General features: G+C 47.7%; 1 protein-coding gene across 4 annotated transcripts in view; it reads left to right on the top strand.

The window, feature by feature from the left end:
- The window catches only part of SMAD4 (SMAD family member 4), a 96,008-nt gene extending 78,584 nt beyond the window's left edge, over positions 1-17,424 (top strand). For all 4 annotated transcript variants that reach the window (XM_063960132.1, XM_063960105.1, XM_063960122.1 and 1 more), the window contains one exon: positions 13,641-17,424. In XM_063960132.1, coding sequence (XP_063816202.1) covers positions 13,641-13,852 — 212 coding nt within the window. In that variant the 3' untranslated portion in view covers positions 13,853-17,424. The remainder of the gene's footprint in view (positions 1-13,640) is intronic.
- The last annotated feature ends 1,221 nt before the right edge of the window (positions 17,425-18,645 follow it).

Raw genomic sequence — 18,645 nt, 5'->3', positions numbered from 1 at the left:
TCGCACAAATTACAAGTCTGTGGGAACTGCCACAGGTGGACATGATGGCATCCCGCCTCAACAAAAAGCTACAGAGGTATTGCGCCAGGTCAAGAGACCCTCAGGCGATAGCTGTGGACGCCCTGGTGACACCGTGGGTGTTCCAGTCGGTCTATGTATTTCCTCCTCTTCCTCCTCATACCCAAGGTGCTGAGGATAATAAGAAAAAGAGGAGTGAGAACAATCCTCATTGTTCCAGATTGGCCACGAAGAACTTGGTATCCAGATCTGCAAGAAATGCTCACAGAGGACCCGTGGCTTCTTCCTCTAAGACAGGACCTGTTGCAACAGGGGCCCTGTCTGTTCCAAGACTTACCGCGGCTGCGTTTGACAACATGGCGGTTGAACGCCGGATCCTAGCAGAGAAAGGCATTCCGGATGAGGTCATTCCTACGCTGATAAAGGCTAGGAAGGACGTGACAGCTCAACATTATCGCCATATATGGCGAAAATATGTTGCTTGGTGTGAGGCCAGGAATGCTCCTACGGAGGAATTCCAGCTGGGCCGTTTCCTTCACTTCCTACAGTCCGGAGTGAATTTGGGCCTAAAATTGGGTTCCATTAAGGTCCAGATTTCGGCCCTGTCCATTTTCTTTCAAAAGGAGTTGGCTTCTCTACCTGAAGTTCAGACGTTTGTAAAGGGAGTGCTGCATATTCAGCCCGCTTTTGTGCCTCCAGTGGCACCTTGGGATCTTAACGTGGTGTTGAGTTTCCTGAAATCCCACTGGTTTGAACCACTTAAAACGGTGGAGTTGAAATATCTCACGTGGAAGGTGGTCATGCTGTTAGCCTTGGCTTCGGCTAGGCGTGTGTCAGAGTTGGCGGCTTTGTCACATAAAAGCCCCTATCTGGTTTTCCATGTGGATAGGGCAGAATTGCGGACCCGTCCACAATTTCTGCCGAAAGTGGTTTCATCTTTTCATATAAACCAACCTATTGTGGTGCCTGTGGCTACTCCTGACTTGGAGGATTCCGAGTTGCTCGATGTGGTCAGGGCTTTGACGGTTTATGTAGCCAGAACGGCTAGGGTCAGGAAAACAGAGTCGTTGTTTATCCTGTATGCATCCAACAAGATTGGTGCTCCTGCTTCAAAGCAAACTATTGCTCGCTGGATCTGTAACACGATTCAGCTGGCTCATTCTGCGGCTGGATTGCCGCTGCCAAAATCAGTTAAGGCCCATTCCACTAGGAAGGTGGGCTCTTCTTGGGCGGCTGCCCAAGGGGTCTCGGCATTACAACTTTGCCTAGCGGCTACTTGGTCAGGTTCAAACACTTTTGCAAAGTTCTACAAGTTTGATACCCTGGCTGAGGTGGACCTCTTGTTTGCTCAATCGGTGCTGCAGAGTCATCCGCACTCTCCCGCCCGTTTGGGAGCTTTGGTATAATCCCCATGGTCCTTACGGAGTCCCCAGCATCCACTAGGACGTTAGAGAAAATAAGATTTTACTTACCGGTAAATCTATTTCTCGTAGTCCGTAGTGGATGCTGGGCGCCCGTCCCTAGTGCGGACTTCTTCTGCAATACTTGTATATAGTTATTGCTTCAATAAGGGTTATGTTATGGTTGCATCTGGGTTTGACCTGATGCTCTGTCGTTTGTCATACTGTTAACTGGTTGTTTTCACATGTTATACGGTGTGATTGGTGTGGCTGGTATGAATCTTGCCCTGGATTACCAAAATCCTTTCCTTGTACTGTCAGCTCTTCTGGGCACAGTTTCTCTAACTGAGGTCTGGAGGAGGGGCATAGAGGGAGGAGCCAGTGCACACCAGAACCTAAATTCTTTCTTAAAGTGCCCATGTCTCCTGCGGAGCCCGTCTATCCCCATGGTCCTTACGGAGTCCCCAGCATCCACTACGGACTACGAGAAATAGATTTACCGGTAAATAAAATCTTATTATTTTCTTTAATATACAAAATACACATGCCGTTAAAAGTGTTTTAATGACCGAACAACTGGTGGACCTGTAGATTACATTTGTGGGTATCTGGGAGTGGTAGTAATGAATGTATGAGAATGTTAATCCCCTCTCGTTTTGTCAGTCAAATTTGGGTTTTTTAACTTAACCTTTTTTTTTTTTCTTACCAAAGCTCTGACAATATCTTTTATTTACAGTTTATGGCTTTTAATAAGATTTTACTCACCGGTAAATCTATTTCTCGTAGTCCGTAGTGTATGCTGGGACTCCGTGAGGACCATGGGGAATAGCGGCTCCGCAGGAGACTGGGCACAACTAAAGAAAGCTTAAGGACTACCTGGTGTGCACTGGCTCCTCCCACTATGACCCTCCTCCAGACCTCAGTTAGGATACTGTGCCCGGAAGAGCTGACACAATAAGGAAGGATTTTGAATCCCGGGTAAGACTCATACCAGCCACACGAATCACACCGTATAACTCGTGATACTATACCCTGTTAACAGTATGAAATATAACTGAGCCTCTCAACAGATGGCTCAACAATAACGCTTTAGTTAGGCAATAACTATATACAAGTATTGCAGACAATCCGCACTTGGGATGGGCGCCCAGCATCCACTACGGACTACGAGAAAATAAGAATTTACTTACCGATAATTCTATTTCTCATAGTCCGTAGTGGATGCTGGGAACTCCGAAAGGACCATGGGGAATAGCGGCTCCGCAGGAGACTGGGCACAAAAGTAAAAGCTTTAGGACTACCTGGTGTGCACTGGCTCCTCCCCCTATGACCCTCCTCCAAGCCTCAGTTAGGATACTGTGCCCGGACGAGCGTACACAATAAGGAAGGATTTTGAATCCCGGGTAAGACTCATACCAGCCACACCAATCACACCGTACAACTTGTGATCTGAACCCAGTTAACAGCATGATAACAGAGGAGCCTCTGAAAAGATGGCTCACAACAATAATAACCCGATTTTTGTAACAATAACTATGTACAAGTATTGCAGACAATCCGCACTTGGGATGGGCGCCCAGCATCCACTACGGACTATGAGAAATAGAATTATCGGTAAGTAAATTCTTATTTTCTCTGACGTCCTAGTGGATGCTGGGAACTCCGAAAGGACCATGGGGATTATACCAAAGCTCCCAAACGGGCGGGAGAGTGCGGATGACTCTGCAGCACCGAATTAGAGAACTCCAGGTCCTCCTCAGCCAGGGTATCAAATTTGTAGAATTTAGCAAACGTGTTTGCCCCTGACCAAGTAGCTGCTCGGCAAAGTTGTAAAGCCGAGACCCCTCGGGCAGCCGCCCAAGATGAGCCCACCTTCCTTGTGGAATGGGCTTTTACAGATTTTGGCTGTGGCAGGCCTGCCACAGAATGTGCAAGCTGAATTGTACTACAAATCCAACGAGCAATAGTCTGCTTAGAAGCAGGAGCACCCAGCTTGTTGGGTGCATACAGGATAAACAGCGAGTCAGATTTTCTGACTCCAGCCGTCCTGGAAACATATATTTTCAGGGCCCTGACTACGTCCAGCAACTTGGAGTCCTCCAAGTCCCTAGTAGCCGCAGGTACCACAATAGGCTGGTTTAAGTGAAACGCTGAAACCACCTTAGGGAGAAATTGAGGACGAGTCCTCAATTCTGCCCTATCCGTATGAAAAATTAGGTAAGGGCTTTTATAGGATAAAGCCGCCAATTCTGAGACACGCCTGGCTGAAGCCAGGGCTAACAGCATTACCACTTTCCATGTGAGATATTTTAAGTCCACAGTGGTGAGTGGTTCAAACCAATGTGATTTTAGGAACCCCAAAACTACATTGAGATCCCAAGGTGCCACTGGAGGCACAAAAGGAGGCTGTATATGCAGTACCCCCTTGACAAACGTCTGAACTTCAGGAACTGAAGCTAGTTCTTTCTGGAAGAAAATCGACAGGGCCGAAATTTGAACCTTAATGGACCCTAATTTTAGGCCCATAGGCAGTCCTGTTTGCAGGAAATGCAGGAAACGACCCAGTTGAAATTCCTCTGTAGGGGCCTTCCTGGCCTCACACCACGCAACATATTTACGCCAAATACGGTGATAATGTTGCACGGTTACATCCTTCCTGGCTTTGATCAGGGTAGGGATGACTTCATCCAGAATGCCTTTTTCCTTCAGGATCCGGCGTTCAACCGCCATGCCGTCAAACGCAGCCGCGGTAAGTCTTGGAACAGACAGGGTCCCTGCTGGAGCAGGTCCTTTCTTAGAGGTAGAGGCCACGGGTCCTCCGTGAGCATCTCTTGAAGTTCCGGGTACCAAGTCCTTCTTGGCCAATCCGGAGCCACGAGTATAGTCCTTACTCCTCTCCTTCTTGTGATTCTCAGTACCTTGGGTATGAGAGGCAGAGGAGGGAACACATACACTGACTGGTACACCCACGGTGTTACCAGAGCGTCCACAGCTATTGCCTGAGGGTCCCTTGACCTGGCGCAATGTTTGTCTAGTTTTTTGTTGAGGCGGGACGCCATCATGTCCACCTTTTGGTTTTTCCCAACGGTTCACAATCATGTGGAAGACTTCTGGGTGAAGTCCCCACTCCCCCGGGTGGAGGTCGTGTCTGCTGAGGAAGTCTGCTTCCCAGTTGTCCACTCCCGGAATGAACACTGCTGACAGTGCTATCACATGATTTTCCGCCCAGCGAAGAATCCTTGCAACTTCTGCCATTGCCCTCCTGCTTCTTGTGCCGCCCTGTCTGTTTACGTGGGCGACTGCCGTGATGTTGTCCGACTGGATCAACACCGGCTGACCCTGAAGCAGAGGCCTTGCTTGACTTAGGGCATTGTAAATGGCCCTTAGTTCCAGGATATTTATGTGAAATGACGTTTCCATGCTTGACCACAAGCCCTGGAAATTTCTTCCCTGTGTGACTGCTCCCCAGCCTCTCAGGCTGGCATCCGTGGTCACCAGGACCCAGTCCTGAATGCCGAATCTGTGGCCCTCTAGAAGATGAGCACTCTGCAACCACCACAGGAGAGACACCCTTGTCCTTGGAGACAGGGTTATCCGCTGATGCATCTGAAGATGCGATCCGGACCATTTGTCCAGCAGATCCCACTGAAAAGTTCTTGCGTGGAATCTGCCGAATGGAATCGCTTCGTAAGAAGCCACCATTTTTCCCAGGACCCTTGTGCATTGATGCACTGACACTTGGCCTGGTTTTAGGAGGTTCCTGACTAGCTCGGATAACTCCCTGGCTTTCTCCTCCGGGAGAAACACCTTTTTCTGGACTGTGTCCAGAATCATCCCTAGGAACAGCAGACGTGTCGTCTGAATCAGCTGCGATTTTGGAATATTTAGAATCCACCCGTGCTGTCGTAGTACTACTTGAGATAGTGCTACTCCGACCTCTAACTGTTCCCTGGACCTTGCCCTTATCAGGAGATCGTCCAAGTAAGGGATAATTAAGACGCCTTTTCTTCGAAGAAGAATCATCATTTCGGCCATTACCTTGGTAAAGACCCGGGGTGCCGTGGACAATCCAAACGGCAGCGTCTGAAACTGATAGTGACGGTTCTGTACCACAAACCTGAGGTACCCTTGGTGAGAAGGGAAAATTGGGACATGGAGGTAAGCATCCTTGATGTCCAGAGACACCATATAGTCCCCTTCTTCCAGGTTCGCTATCACTGCTCTGAGTGACTCCATCTTGAATTTGAACCTTTGTATGTAAGTGTTCAAGGATTTCAGATTTAAAATAGGTCTCACCGAGCCGTCCGGCTTCGGTACCACAAACCGCGTGGAATAATACCCCTTTCCCTGTTGTAGGAGGGGTACCTTGATTATCACCTGCTGGGAATACAGCTTGTGAATGGCTTCCAATACCGCCTCCCTGTCGGAGGGAGACGTTGGTAAAGCAGACTTCAGGAACCGGCGAGGGGGAGACGTCTCGAATTCCAATTTGTACCCCTGAGATACTACCTGCAGGATCCAGGGGTCCACTTGCGAGTGAGCCCACTGTGCGCTGAAATTCTTGAGACGGGCCCCCACCGTGCCTGAGTCCGCTTGTAAGGCCCCATTGTCATGCTGAGGACTTGGCAGAAGCGGGGGAGGGCTTCTGTTCCTGGGAAGAGGCTGCCTGCTGCAGTCTTTTTCCCCTTCCTCTGCCCCGGGGCAGATATGAGTGGCCTTTTGCCCGCTTGCCTTTATGGGGACGAAAGGACTGATCCTGAAAAGACGGTGTCTTTTTCTGCTGAGAGGTGACCTGGGGTAAAAAGGTGGATTTCCCAGCCGTTGCCGTGGCCACCAGGTCCGATAGACCGACCCCAAATAACTCCTCCCCTTTATACGGCAATACTTCCATATGCCGTTTGGAATCCGCATCACCTGACCACTGTCGCGTCCATAACCCTCTTCTGGCAGAAACGGACAGCGCACTTACTCTTGATGCCATAGTGCAAATATCCCTCTGTGCATCTCGCATATATAGAAATGCATCCTTTAAATGCTCTATAGTCAATAATATACTGTCCCTGTCCAGGGTATCAATATTTTCAGTCAGGGAATCCGACCAAGCCACCCCAGCACTGCACATCCAGGCTGAGGCGATTGCTGGTCGCAGTATAATACCAGTATGTGTGTATATACTTTTTAGGATATTTTCCAGCTTCCTATCAGCTGGCTCCTTGAGGGCGGCCGTATCAGGAGACTGTAACGCCACTTGTTTTGATAAGCGTGTGAGCGCCTTATCTACCCTAGGGGGTGTTTCCCAACGCGCCCTAACCTCTGGCGGGAAAGGGTATAATGCCAATAATTTTTTAGAAATTAGCAGTTTTTTATCGGGGGAAACCCACGCTTCATCACACACCTCATTTAATTCATCTGATTCAGGAAAAACTACGGGTAGTTTTTTCACACCCCACATAATACCCTTTTTTGTGGTACTTGTAGTATCAGAAATGTTCAAAACCTCCTTCATTGCCGTGATCATGTAACGTGTGGCCCTACTGGAGAATACGTTTGTTTCCTCACCGTCGTCACTGGAGTCAGTGTCCGTGTCTGGGTCTGTGTCGACCATCTGAGGTAACGGGCGCTTTAGAGCCCCTGACGGTGTTTGAGACGCCTGGACAGGTAATAACTGATTTGCCGGCTGTCTCATGTCGTCAACAGTCTTTTGTAAAGTGCTGACGCTATCACGTAATTCCTTCCATAAGACCATCCAGTCAGGTGTCGACTCCCTAGGGGGTGACATCACTATTACAGGCAATTGCTCCGCCTCCATACCATTTTCCTCCTCATACATGTCGACACAACGTACCGACACACATCACACACACAGGGAATGCTCTGATAGAGGACAGGACCCCACTAGCCCTTTGGGGAGACAGGGAGAGTTTGCCAGCACACACCAGAGCGCTATATATATATATACAGGGATAACCTTATATAAGTGTTTTTCCCTTATATAGCTGCTATATTGATTAATCTGCCAAATTAGTGCCCCCCCTCTCTTGTTTTACCCTGTTTCTGTAGTGCAGGACTGCAGGGGAGAGTCAGGGAGACGTCCTTCCAGCGGAGCTGTGAGGGAAAATGGCGCTTGTGTGCTGAGGAGATAGGCTCCGCCCCCTTCTCGGCGGCCTTTCTCCCGCTTTTTTAAGGAAAAACTGGCAGGGGTTAAATGCATCCATATAGCCCAGGAGCTATATGTGATGTATTTTTCGCCATCTAAGGTGTTTTTATTGCGTCTCAGGGCGCCCCCCCCCCAGCGCCCTGCACCCTCAGTGACCGGAGTGTGAAGTGTGCTGAGAGCAATGGCGCACAGCTGCGGTGCTGTGCGCTACCTTATTGAAGACAGGACGTCTTCTGCCGCCGATTTCCCGGACCTCTTCTGTCTTCTGGCTCTGTAAGGGGGCCGGCGGCGCGGCTCTGGGACCCATCCATGGCTGGGCCTGTGATCGTCCCTCTGGAGCTAATGTCCAGTAGCCTAAGAAGCCCAATCCACTCTGCACGCAGGTGAGTTCGCTTCTTCTCCCCTTAGTCCCTCGGTGCAGTGAACCTGTTGCCAGCAGGACTCACTGAAAATAAAAAACCTATACTTAAACTTTTTTCACTAAGCAGCTCAGGAGAGCCACCTAGTGTGCACCCTTCTCGTTCGGGCACAAAAATCTAACTGAGGCTTGGAGGAGGGTCATAGGGGGAGGAGCCAGTGCACACCGGGTAGTCCTAAAGCTTTTACTTTTGTGCCCAGTCTCCTGCGGAGCCGCTATTCCCCATGGTACTTTCGGAGTTCCCAGCATCCACTAGGACGTCAGAGAAATAGATTTACCGGTGAGTAAAATCTTATTTTCTCTGACGTCCTAAGTGGATGCTGGGGACTCCGTAAGGACCATGGGGATTATACCAAAGCTCCCAAACGGGCGGGAGAGTGCGGATGACTCTGCAGCACCGAATGAGCAAACTCTAGGTCCTCCTCAGCCAGGGTATCAAATTTGTAGACTCTTGCAAAAGTGTTTGAACCCGACCAAGTAACAGCTCGGCAAATTTGTAAAGCCGAGACCCCTCGGGCAGCCGCCCAAGAAGAGCCCACTTTCCTCGTGGAATGGGCTTTTACAGATTTAGGGTGCGGCAGTCCAGCCGCAGAATGTGCAAGTTGAATCGTGCTACAGATCCAGCGAGCAATAGTCTGCTTAGAAGCAGGAGCACCCAGCTTGTTGGGTGCATACAGGATAAATAGCGAGTCAGTTTTCCTGACTCCAGCCGTCCTGGAAACATATATTTTTCAGGGCCCTGACTACGTCCAGTAACTTGGAATCCTCCAAGTCCCAAGTAGCCGCAGGCACCACAATAGGTTGGTTCACATGAAAAACTGATACCACCTTAGGAAGGAATTGGGAACGAGTCCTCAATTCCGCCCTATCCATATAAAAAAATTAGATAAGGGCTTTTGCATGATAAAGCCGCTAACTCTGATACACGCCTGGCCAACGCCAAGGCCAACAGCATGACCACTTTCCACGTGAGGTATTTTAGCTCCACAGATTTAAGTGGCTCAACCCAATGCGACTTCAGGAAATCCAACACCACGTTGAGATCCCACGGTGCCACTGGAGGCACAAACGGGGGCTGACTATGCAGCACTCCCTTAACAAAAGTCTGAACTTCAGGCAGTGAAGTCAGTTCTATTTTGGAAGAAAATCGATAGAGCCGAAATCTGGACCTTAATGGAACCCAATTTTAGGCCCATAGTCACCCCTGACTGTAGGAAGAGCAGAAATCGACCTAGCTGAAATTCCTCCGTTGGGGCCTTCCTGGCCTCACAGCACGCAACATGTTTCCGCCATATGCGGTGATAATGGTTTGCATTCACTTCTTTCCTAGCTTTAATTAGCGTAGGGATAACTTCCTCCGGAATGCCCTTTTCCTTCAGGATCCGGCGTTCAACCGCCATGCCGTCAAACGCAGCCGCGGTACGTCTTGGAACAGACAGGCCCCCTGCTGCAGCAGGTCCTGTCTGAGCGGCAGAGGCCATGGGTCCTCTGAGATCATTTCTTGGAGTTCTGGGTACCAAGCTCCTCTTGGCCAATCCGGAACAATGAGTATAGTTCTTACTCCTCTCCTTCTTATTATTCTCATTACCCTGGGTATGAGAGGCAGAGAAGGGAACACATACACCGACTGGTACACCCACGGTGTTATCAGAGCGTCCACAGCTATCGCCTGAGGGTCCCTTGACCTGGCGCAATATCTTTTTAGCTTTTTGTTGAGGCGGGACGCCATCATGTCCACCTGTGGCCTTTCCCAACGGTGTACAATCATTTGGAAGACTTCTGGATGAAGTCCCCACTCTCCCGGGTGGAGGTCGTGTCTGCTAAGAAAGTCTGCTTCCCAGTTGTCCACTCCGGGAATGAACACTGCTGACAGTGCTAACACATGATTTTCCGCCCATCGGAGAATCCTTGTGGCTTCTGCCATCGCCATCCTGCTGCTTGTGCCGCCCTGTCGGTTTACATGAGCGACCGCCGTGATGTTGTCTGACTGGATCAGCACCGGCCGGTGTTGAAGCAGGGGTCTAACCTGACTTAGGGCATTGTAAATGGCCCTTAGTTCCAGAATATTTTTGTGTAGGGAAGTCTCCTGACTTGTCCATAGTCCTTGGAAGTTTCTTCCCTGTGTGACTGCCCCCCAGCCTCGAAGGCTGGCATCCGTGGTCACCAGGACCCAGTCCTGTATGCCGAATCTGCGGCCCTCTAGAAGATGAGCACTCTGCAGCCACCACAACAGCGACACCCTGGCCCTTGGAGACAGGGTTATCCGCCGATGCATCTGAAGATGCGACCCGGACCACTTGTCCAACAGATCCCACTGGAAGATCCTTGCATGGGACCTGGTGAATGGAATTTCTTCGTAAGAAGCTACCATCTTTCCCAGGACTCGCGTGCATTGATGCACCGACACCTGTATTTGTATTAGGAGGTCTCTGTCTAGAGACTACAACTCCTTGGACTTCTCCTCCGGGAGAAACCCTTTTTATCCTGTTCTGTGTCCAGAACCATACCCAGGAACAGTAGATGCGTCGTAGGAACCAGCTGCGACTTTGGAATATTCAGAATCCAGCCGTGCTGTTGTAGCACTTCCCGAGATAGTGCTACTCCGACGAACAACTGCTCCCTGGACCTCGCCTTTATAAGGAGATCGTCCAAGTACGGGATAATTATTTCGGCCATTACCTTGGTAAATACCCTCGGTGCCGGGGACAGACCAACGGCAACGTCTGGAATTGGTAATGACAATCCTGTACCACAATTTTGAGGTACTCCTGGTGAGGAGGGTAAATAGGGACATGCAGGTAAGCATCCTTGATGTCCAGTGATACCATGAAATTCTCCAGGCTTGCAATAATCGCCCTGAGCGATTCCATTTTGAACTTGAACCTTCGTATATAAGTGTTCAAGGATTTCAATTTTAGAATGGGTCTCACCGAACCGTCTGGTTTCGGTACCACAAACATTTTGGAATAGTAACCCCGGCCCTGTTGAAGGAGGGGTACCTTGATTTCACCTGCTGGAAGTACAGCTTGTGAATTGCCGCCAGTACTACCTCCCTTTCTCCGAGGGCAGCAGGCAAGGCTGATGTGAGGTAACGGCGAGGGGGAGTCGCCTCGAATTCCAGCTTATATCCCTGTGATACTACTTGCAGAACCTAGGGATCCACCTGTGGGCAAGCCCACTGGTCCCTGAAGTTCCCGAGACGCGCCCCCACCGCACCTGTCTCCACCTGTGGAGCCCCAGCGTCATGCGGTGGACTCAGAGGAAGCGGGGGAAGATTTTTGATCCTGGGAACTGGCTGTCTGGTGCAGCTTTTTCCTTCTTCCCTTGTCTCTGTGCAGAAAGGAAGCGCCTTTGACCCGCTTGCTTTTCTGAAGCCGAAAGGACTGTACCTGAAAATACGGTGCTTTCTTAGGCTGTGAGGAAACCTGAGGTAAAAATTTTTCTTCCCAGAGACCATCCCCAAACAATTCCTCACCCTTATAAGGCTGAATCTCCATGTTCCTTTTAAAGGCAGCATCACCTGTCCACTGCCGGGTCTCTAATACCCTCCTGGCAGAATGGACATTGCATTAATTCTGGATGCCAGCCGGCAAATATCCCTCTGTGCATCCCTCATATATAAGACGACGTCTTTAATATGCTCTATGTTAGCAAAATAATATCCCTGTCTAGGGCATTAATATTATCTGACAGGGTATCAGACCACGCTGCAGCAGCACTATTTATGCTGAGGCAATTGCAGGTCTCAGTATAGTACCTGAGTGTGTATATACAGACTTCAGGATAGCCTCCTGCTTTTTATCAGCAGGCTCCTTCAAAGTGGCCGTATCCCAAGACGGCAGTGCCACCTTTTTTGACAAACGTGTGAGCGCCTTATCCACCCTAGGGGATATCTCCCAACGTGACCTATCCTCTGGCGGGAAAGGGTACGCCAGCAGTAACTTTTTAGAAATTACCAGTTTCTTATCGGGGGAACCCACGCTCTTTACACACTTCATTCACTCATCTGATGGGGGAACAAAACACTGGCTGCTTTTTCTCCCCAAACATAAAACCCCTTTTATGTGGTACTTGGGTTCATGTCAGAATGTGTAACACATTTTTCATTGCCGAGATCATGCAACGGATGTTCCTAGTGGATTGTGTATATGTCTCAACCTCGTCGACACTGGAGTCAGACTCCGTGTCGACATCTGTGTCTGCCATCTGAGGTAACGGGCGTTTTTTGAGCCCCTGATGGCCTTTGAGACGCCTGGGCAGGCGCGGGCTGAGAAGCCGGCTATCCCACAGCTGTTACGTCATCCAGCCTTTTATGTAAGGAGTTGACATTGTCGGTTAATACCTTCCACCTATCTATCCACTCTGGTGTCGGCCCCACAGGGGGCGACATCCCATTTATCGGCCTCTGCTCCGCCTCCACGTAACCTTCCTCATCCAACATGTCGACACAAGCGTACCGACACACCGCACACACACAGGGAATGCTCTGACTGAGGACAGGACCCCACAAAGTCCTTTGGGGAGACAGAGAGAGAGTATGCCAGCACACACCAGAGAGCTATATAATGCAGGGATTAACACTATAACTGAGTGATTTTTCCCCCAATAGCTGCTTGTATACACATATTGCGCCTAAATTTAGTGCCCCCCCTCTGTTTTTAACCCTTTGAGCCTGAAAACTACAGGGGAGAGCCTGGGGAGCTGTCTTCCAGCTGCACTGTGAAGAAAAAATGGCGCCAGTGTGCTGAGGGAGATAGCCCCGCCCCTTTTCCGGCGGACTTTTCCCGCTTTTTCTGGAATTCTGGCAGGGGTATTTTTACACCTATATAGCCTTCCTGACTATATATGGTGTAGATTTGCCAGCCAAGGTGTATTATATTGCCCTCAGGGCGCCCCCCCCCCCAGCGCCCTGCACCCATCAGTGACCGGAAGGTGAGGTGTGCATGAGGAGCAATGGCGCACAGCTGCAGTGCTGTGCGCTACCTTGTTGAAAACAGAAGTCTTCTGCCGCCGATTTTCCGGAACACTTCTTGCTTCTGGCTCTGTAAGGGGGCCGGCGGCGCGGCTCCGGGACCGAACATCGAGGTCGGGTCCTGTGGTCGATCCCTCTGGAGCTAATGGTGTCCAGTAGCCTAAGAAGCCCAAGCTACCACCAGTTAGGTAGGTTCGCTTCTTCTCCCCTTAGTCCCTCGCTGCAGTGAGTCTGTTGCCAGCAGATGTCACTGTAAAATAAAAAACCTAAAATATACTTTCTTTCTAGGAGCTCAGGAGAGCCCCTAGTGTGCATCCAGCTCAGCCGGGCACAAGATTCTAACTGAGGTCTGGAGGAGGGTCATAGTGGGAGGAGCCAGTGCACACCAGGTAGTCCTAAAGCTTTCTTTAGTTGTGCCCAGTCTCCTGCGGAGCCGCTATTCCCCATGGTCCTTACTGAGTCCCAGCATCCACTTAGGACGTCAGAGAAATTTAGATTGTAGATTGTTTGTAAATTTACAGTAGGTTCTCAGTTGTTGTTGAACCAGCAGAATTTGTTTTCTTTGCAGTTATATATGTGGGTTTTATGTCTACTTGTGCTGATTTGACTTTTATAACCAAAAAGTGCACTTGTTTTGCACACGAAGCAGCTGACCAAGCTTGTGTTCCTCCCCAGGTCTTTCGGCTGCGGCGGGGATTGGCGTTGATGACCTCCGTAGATTATGCATCCTGCGGATGAGTTTCGTGAAGGGTTGGGGCCCTGATTACCCAAGACAGAGTATAAAGGAGACCCCCTGCTGGATTGAAATCCACTTACACCGCGCTCTTCAGCTGTTGGATGAAGTCCTTCACACTATGCCTATTGCGGACCCCCAACCTCTGGACTGACAGCCCCCAGTAGGATCCCATCACAAATGTATCCGTTACATTGTCAAGATTGAGGACTGAAAAGCGCAGTCATCTTTGTAATCATGAAAATATATATAAATAGATATATATAAATTTATGCACATAGCTTTTTCTCCTGCTTACTCCAAGTCCGGGTTAAATTAAAATGTGTCGCCCTGTTATCTTTTGCTAAATGAAAAAAAAATATATTTACGTTTCTCCCCCCCCCCATAACCGAAGAAAAGTGTTTTATCTGGTCTCATTCAAATCACTTCTTGGGATGGAACGTGTCGAACGTGACGCATTGCCTGTTAGTCCTTTATTTTGTGTTCTAAGTGTCTCAAACACAATTGTAAAGAGATGAGACAGATGCCTTGTGCATGAAATACTTGTTAGTGGCAAGCTGCAGCCTTTATATCCTGCAGAAGGCGCTTGGCTAGAAATTACACAGTGTAAACTGTCAGGGGATTGTCTGTAGAAAGTGTCCAACAACCAATCATATTCTAAGGGGTAGATTCAGTGAGCCACACTTTAATGCTACATGGGTTGTTCGGGAAGGGTAACACACCGGTATTACCTGCAGCCCAAAGGGCAATGTTTTTCTTCCTGCCTTATTTGTTCGCTACTTCTGTGGCTGCCGTAGCGCTTATTTGAATTTGCCCCTAATTGTAGTTGTACAGTATAGATATAGGGGGTAATTCAGACCTGTTGGCATCCCTGCGATCAGTTAGTCGCTGCCTACATGGGGAAGGTATGGAGTGTGTGCAGGTGTGCGATAGCATTTGTAGCAGAACTGCACAAACATTAGTTTGTGCAGTTTGTGCTCAGCCCAGAACTTAATCGCTGCGATAATCAGGGCCGAAGCTGACGACTGAATACCTCGCTCCAAACGCCTGGTCCCTCCTGCGTTTTCCCGGACACTCCTTGAAAACTGTCAGTTGCCACCCACATCCGCACTCTTCCTATCAATCTCATTGCGATAGCCCTGGCGTTTGGAAATTTCGCACCATTCTGTAGCTGATTGGCGATCCCCGTTCCTGCGGTCCATCGCGCCTGTGCATTGCGGTGCATGCGCAGTTCAGATCTGATCGCAGGCTGTGAGAAAACGCAGCCTAACGATCAGGTCTGAATTACACCCTGAGAAACAACACCTGATGGCATTGCGGTCACAGCATTTTCTACACATTTACCTGTACGCGCACTAATGCGATCGATTTGTACGTTATATATCAACTGGGCTCAGCGGCTGACAGTATGTCGTTACAGGAGTTTAGTTCTGCAGCCAAAATGTATAGTCTATTTCATAGAATTAAAGATTTCAGTTTGGCTAGTGTTAGAATTAGCCACTCCCACCTTTTTTTTTTTTTTTGTTCATGCCAAAACCCGTCCTTGTTCTCTTTTTAACCCTTTCAGTGTTTGTGCCGTAGCTCTTGCTCCAGTGGCCTCTTACTGTGACAACGCAAGTTTTATTTTACCGTTTTTGTGCTACCCACTTTATTATGCCTAAACGGCTTTTCTGCAGCCGTGGACTTTTGTGTATAAATAAAATCAAATAACCGTTGTAGATAAGAAAGCTATTAATACACTAAATTGATTGTTTTGGACCTGTATGCTCTGTCTTAAAGGGTAATAAAGCTGGCTCGATACCTGTTTTTTCTCTTGAAACTTTTTCAACTCACCTGTAGAGTGTTCACGTGTAGGAGCTGTCGCAAAAATCGGGTTGAAGTGGCTGACCGCGATGGAACGAATATCTTGTGTTGCCCGTTATCTGTATACGAGATGGGCGCCATTTGGTGTATCGTAGCCAATATTTCAGAATGTAGCCTATAAATATAGTAACGTTGCTGAGGCATGAGGTCTTGTGCGTCTTCTGCTTCGGACTTCAGTGACTTTACGAAGGCCTTGTAAGATGTGTTTTTATTAGTATTTGTCCAGCCCGGCTGTGTGGGGGCTACTGGTGCACTTTAAATAAAAGTTGGGATACCAGATCTTTGGAGTTTTTTTTTTTTGTTTGTTTTTTTCCACCCCCGTTATTTATGATGAAGTAAAAAAAAAAAAAATGTAACAAAATGACTGAAAATGGTAAGTGCATAAGGCAAGATTTTATGGAGCATATGAGGATATAACCTGATGTGATTTTGGGAAATAAAATGTTCCTTGCTTCGGCTCCCATCTATTCTATTAAACTACGCTGATCAATACGCATTTTATTGCCAATCTTATTAGAGCGGATTTGGGATAACAGTTACTGATTCCGAATATGATGTCCTTTTTTTTTTTAGATTAACACTTAATTTTTGAGCTCCATGGACGAGGCGTAAGAAAAACACAATAGACAACACCAACAGCTCAACTGGGGTGGTATTCAGTATACCGGTTGTTGGGATCCCGGCACACAGTATACCGGCACCAGAATCCCGACAGCCGGTATACCGACGCCTTTTCTCCCTCTTGGGCGTCCACGACAACCCTGGAGGGAGAATAGATAGCGTTGCACCACCGTGCCCGCAGTGTGGCGAGCACAGCGAGCCCGCAAGGGGCTCATTTACGCTCACCCCGCTGTCGGCAATTGGCGGTTGGGATCTTGGCGCCGGTATGCTGGCTGCTGGGGACCCGGCCGCTGCAACTCATACCACACCCCTCAACCGACTGCTGATTAGGTGTACAGTCACTTATATACGGATGTGGGGTGGGGGGGGATATTTTAGAATAAACATAGAGTAAACAAGTACAATATTTACTTTTCACCTTCTAAAATGTTCTGGTAGATTCCAATATAGCTACGTTTCCTATTAAGGGTATCCATTATCTCAAGAACTAGAGCCAATTTGAAAACGCTCCTTTCATTTTTTAATTTGGCAACCCCAAAATACCCTAAATTATTGAATTGCCCCTGGCGACTAAACACAATTTTATTTTATTTTTTTGGGCTGTATTATTCATTGGTTTCTTGCTCTACTCTTGTGTCGTCACTATAGCTTTAATAGGTTGTCGGCTTTAGAGAAAGTGTCTTTCTCTAGATACCCTGCTCCACTGATGATTGACACGGGTAAAGGGACTAACTGAAAAAGGGGCGGGGCCAAAACTAGCCATTATACTACATGCTTTTTTAATATGACTTTGCGAGCAAAAACAAAACATTTATGCAATTGTAAACTCCAGAACCATGCAAATTTGTATTAAAATAGAATTGCCAATCTCTTCTTTTGCAAACTGATTTTTATTGTATATACCAGGTTTTTTTTTTTAAGTTGCCTATTTGTCTTAACCTGTACTAGTTTTACACAAGAAAACCCTACATACACCATATCATGGGTCTCGTCATCAACTGACGACCTTGTATGTATATATATATATATAAATTAGTCACAATGGTATGACATATTCATCAGAGGGGATATGTATGCTTTTTATCTAGATGTTAGTACCACAACATACCTGATTGCATTACGTGGTTTACCTTTTTATATACTGCATCAGTTGTAGTGTCTTTATTTGTTGACTTGTAAAGTAGAAAGTGACTTGTGTTCTAACAGATTACTAATTCTCAATAAACTGCTATTTGTTTATTACACTTGTGTTTGTTTGTTTGTTTTTTTTTAACTAAAGATGATTCTTCTCTCCATCTGGCAATCATGCTGTGCTGACGACTGTTAGCACTTATTATGTACCGAATGCAGGAAAGATGTTACAGGCAGTGTTAATTATGCTGCTTTCACATCGCAAAACCTGCTTTTGAAGCGGTTCTTTAAACGGTTCTTAAAACGGGTCTGAGCAGTTAAACCCCCTTCACATCGCATGTTGTAACCAGTATATTACCGTTTCATTACCATTTTGGTACCTTTCACACTGAACCCGTTTCACCCATAGAAAACAGTGGTTGTCATTATAATTGGACTTTTCTGGCCCACACATTATTAATAATAATAATAATTAATTAATTATTAATAATTTGGATAGTCGTACGATGGAACCCAGCAGCTTTTTAACCATGTTTTTATATATGAGTGCATCCTTGACTGTCCCAGTTATTTGTCTGCAGATTTCCTCATCCCCTCTGATCCTTAGCAGCTCCCTCACCTCTTCATCACTCCAAGTTGCCATTGTATAATATATTTGCAGCAAGAAAACGCTTCTAAACCCACTCTCATGTGTCTGATGTGTTTTTCCTCCAGCTTCCTGCTTCTGCCTGGTGACATCACACATGGAGACAGCCTATCACCTCCTGTGGCTTGGAAATACCGTTTCAGAGCCTTTCACACTGCACAGTGAAACTGTTCTGAACCGGGTAGGACCCTGCTTTTTAACCGTTTCAAAATACCAGTATTTTGAAAACGGTAAATTCAAGGTGGCCCTTTCACATCGCAGCTAGAACCGTTTAGGAAGGCTGAAAAATCGGCAATTTACTGGGTTAAAGCTGCGGTGTGAAAGGGGTATAAGTATGTAAAGCTTTTCGTACCTTTATAAAGATGAAATACAGATGTGTCCTTTTACACACTGTGGCTTCAGTCACACCAAATGGCCAGGTCCTGGCTTCCAAGCATCTTTCTCTGTCAAAATGTGCATCTTGCAAGAAATGGTTGGTACAGTCTCAGAATTGCGCAGTAAAACAGATAAAGCTGCCTTGACACACTGTTCGGTTGGGGGGAACAACACCAATTCCCAATGAATGCAAAAGAAAAATTATGAACAAGGTGTCACTGGCGCTAAATCCGTAAGAATGTATAGAAGGCCCTGACATGGGCCAAAACAATATACGGTAATAATCACAATAAAAACGGTGGTATAGAATT

This window comes from Pseudophryne corroboree, chromosome 1, assembly GCF_028390025.1.
Source record: "Pseudophryne corroboree isolate aPseCor3 chromosome 1, aPseCor3.hap2, whole genome shotgun sequence".
NCBI lineage: Eukaryota > Metazoa > Chordata > Amphibia > Anura > Myobatrachidae > Pseudophryne > Pseudophryne corroboree.
This window is presented reverse-complemented; position numbering and strand designations above follow the sequence as displayed.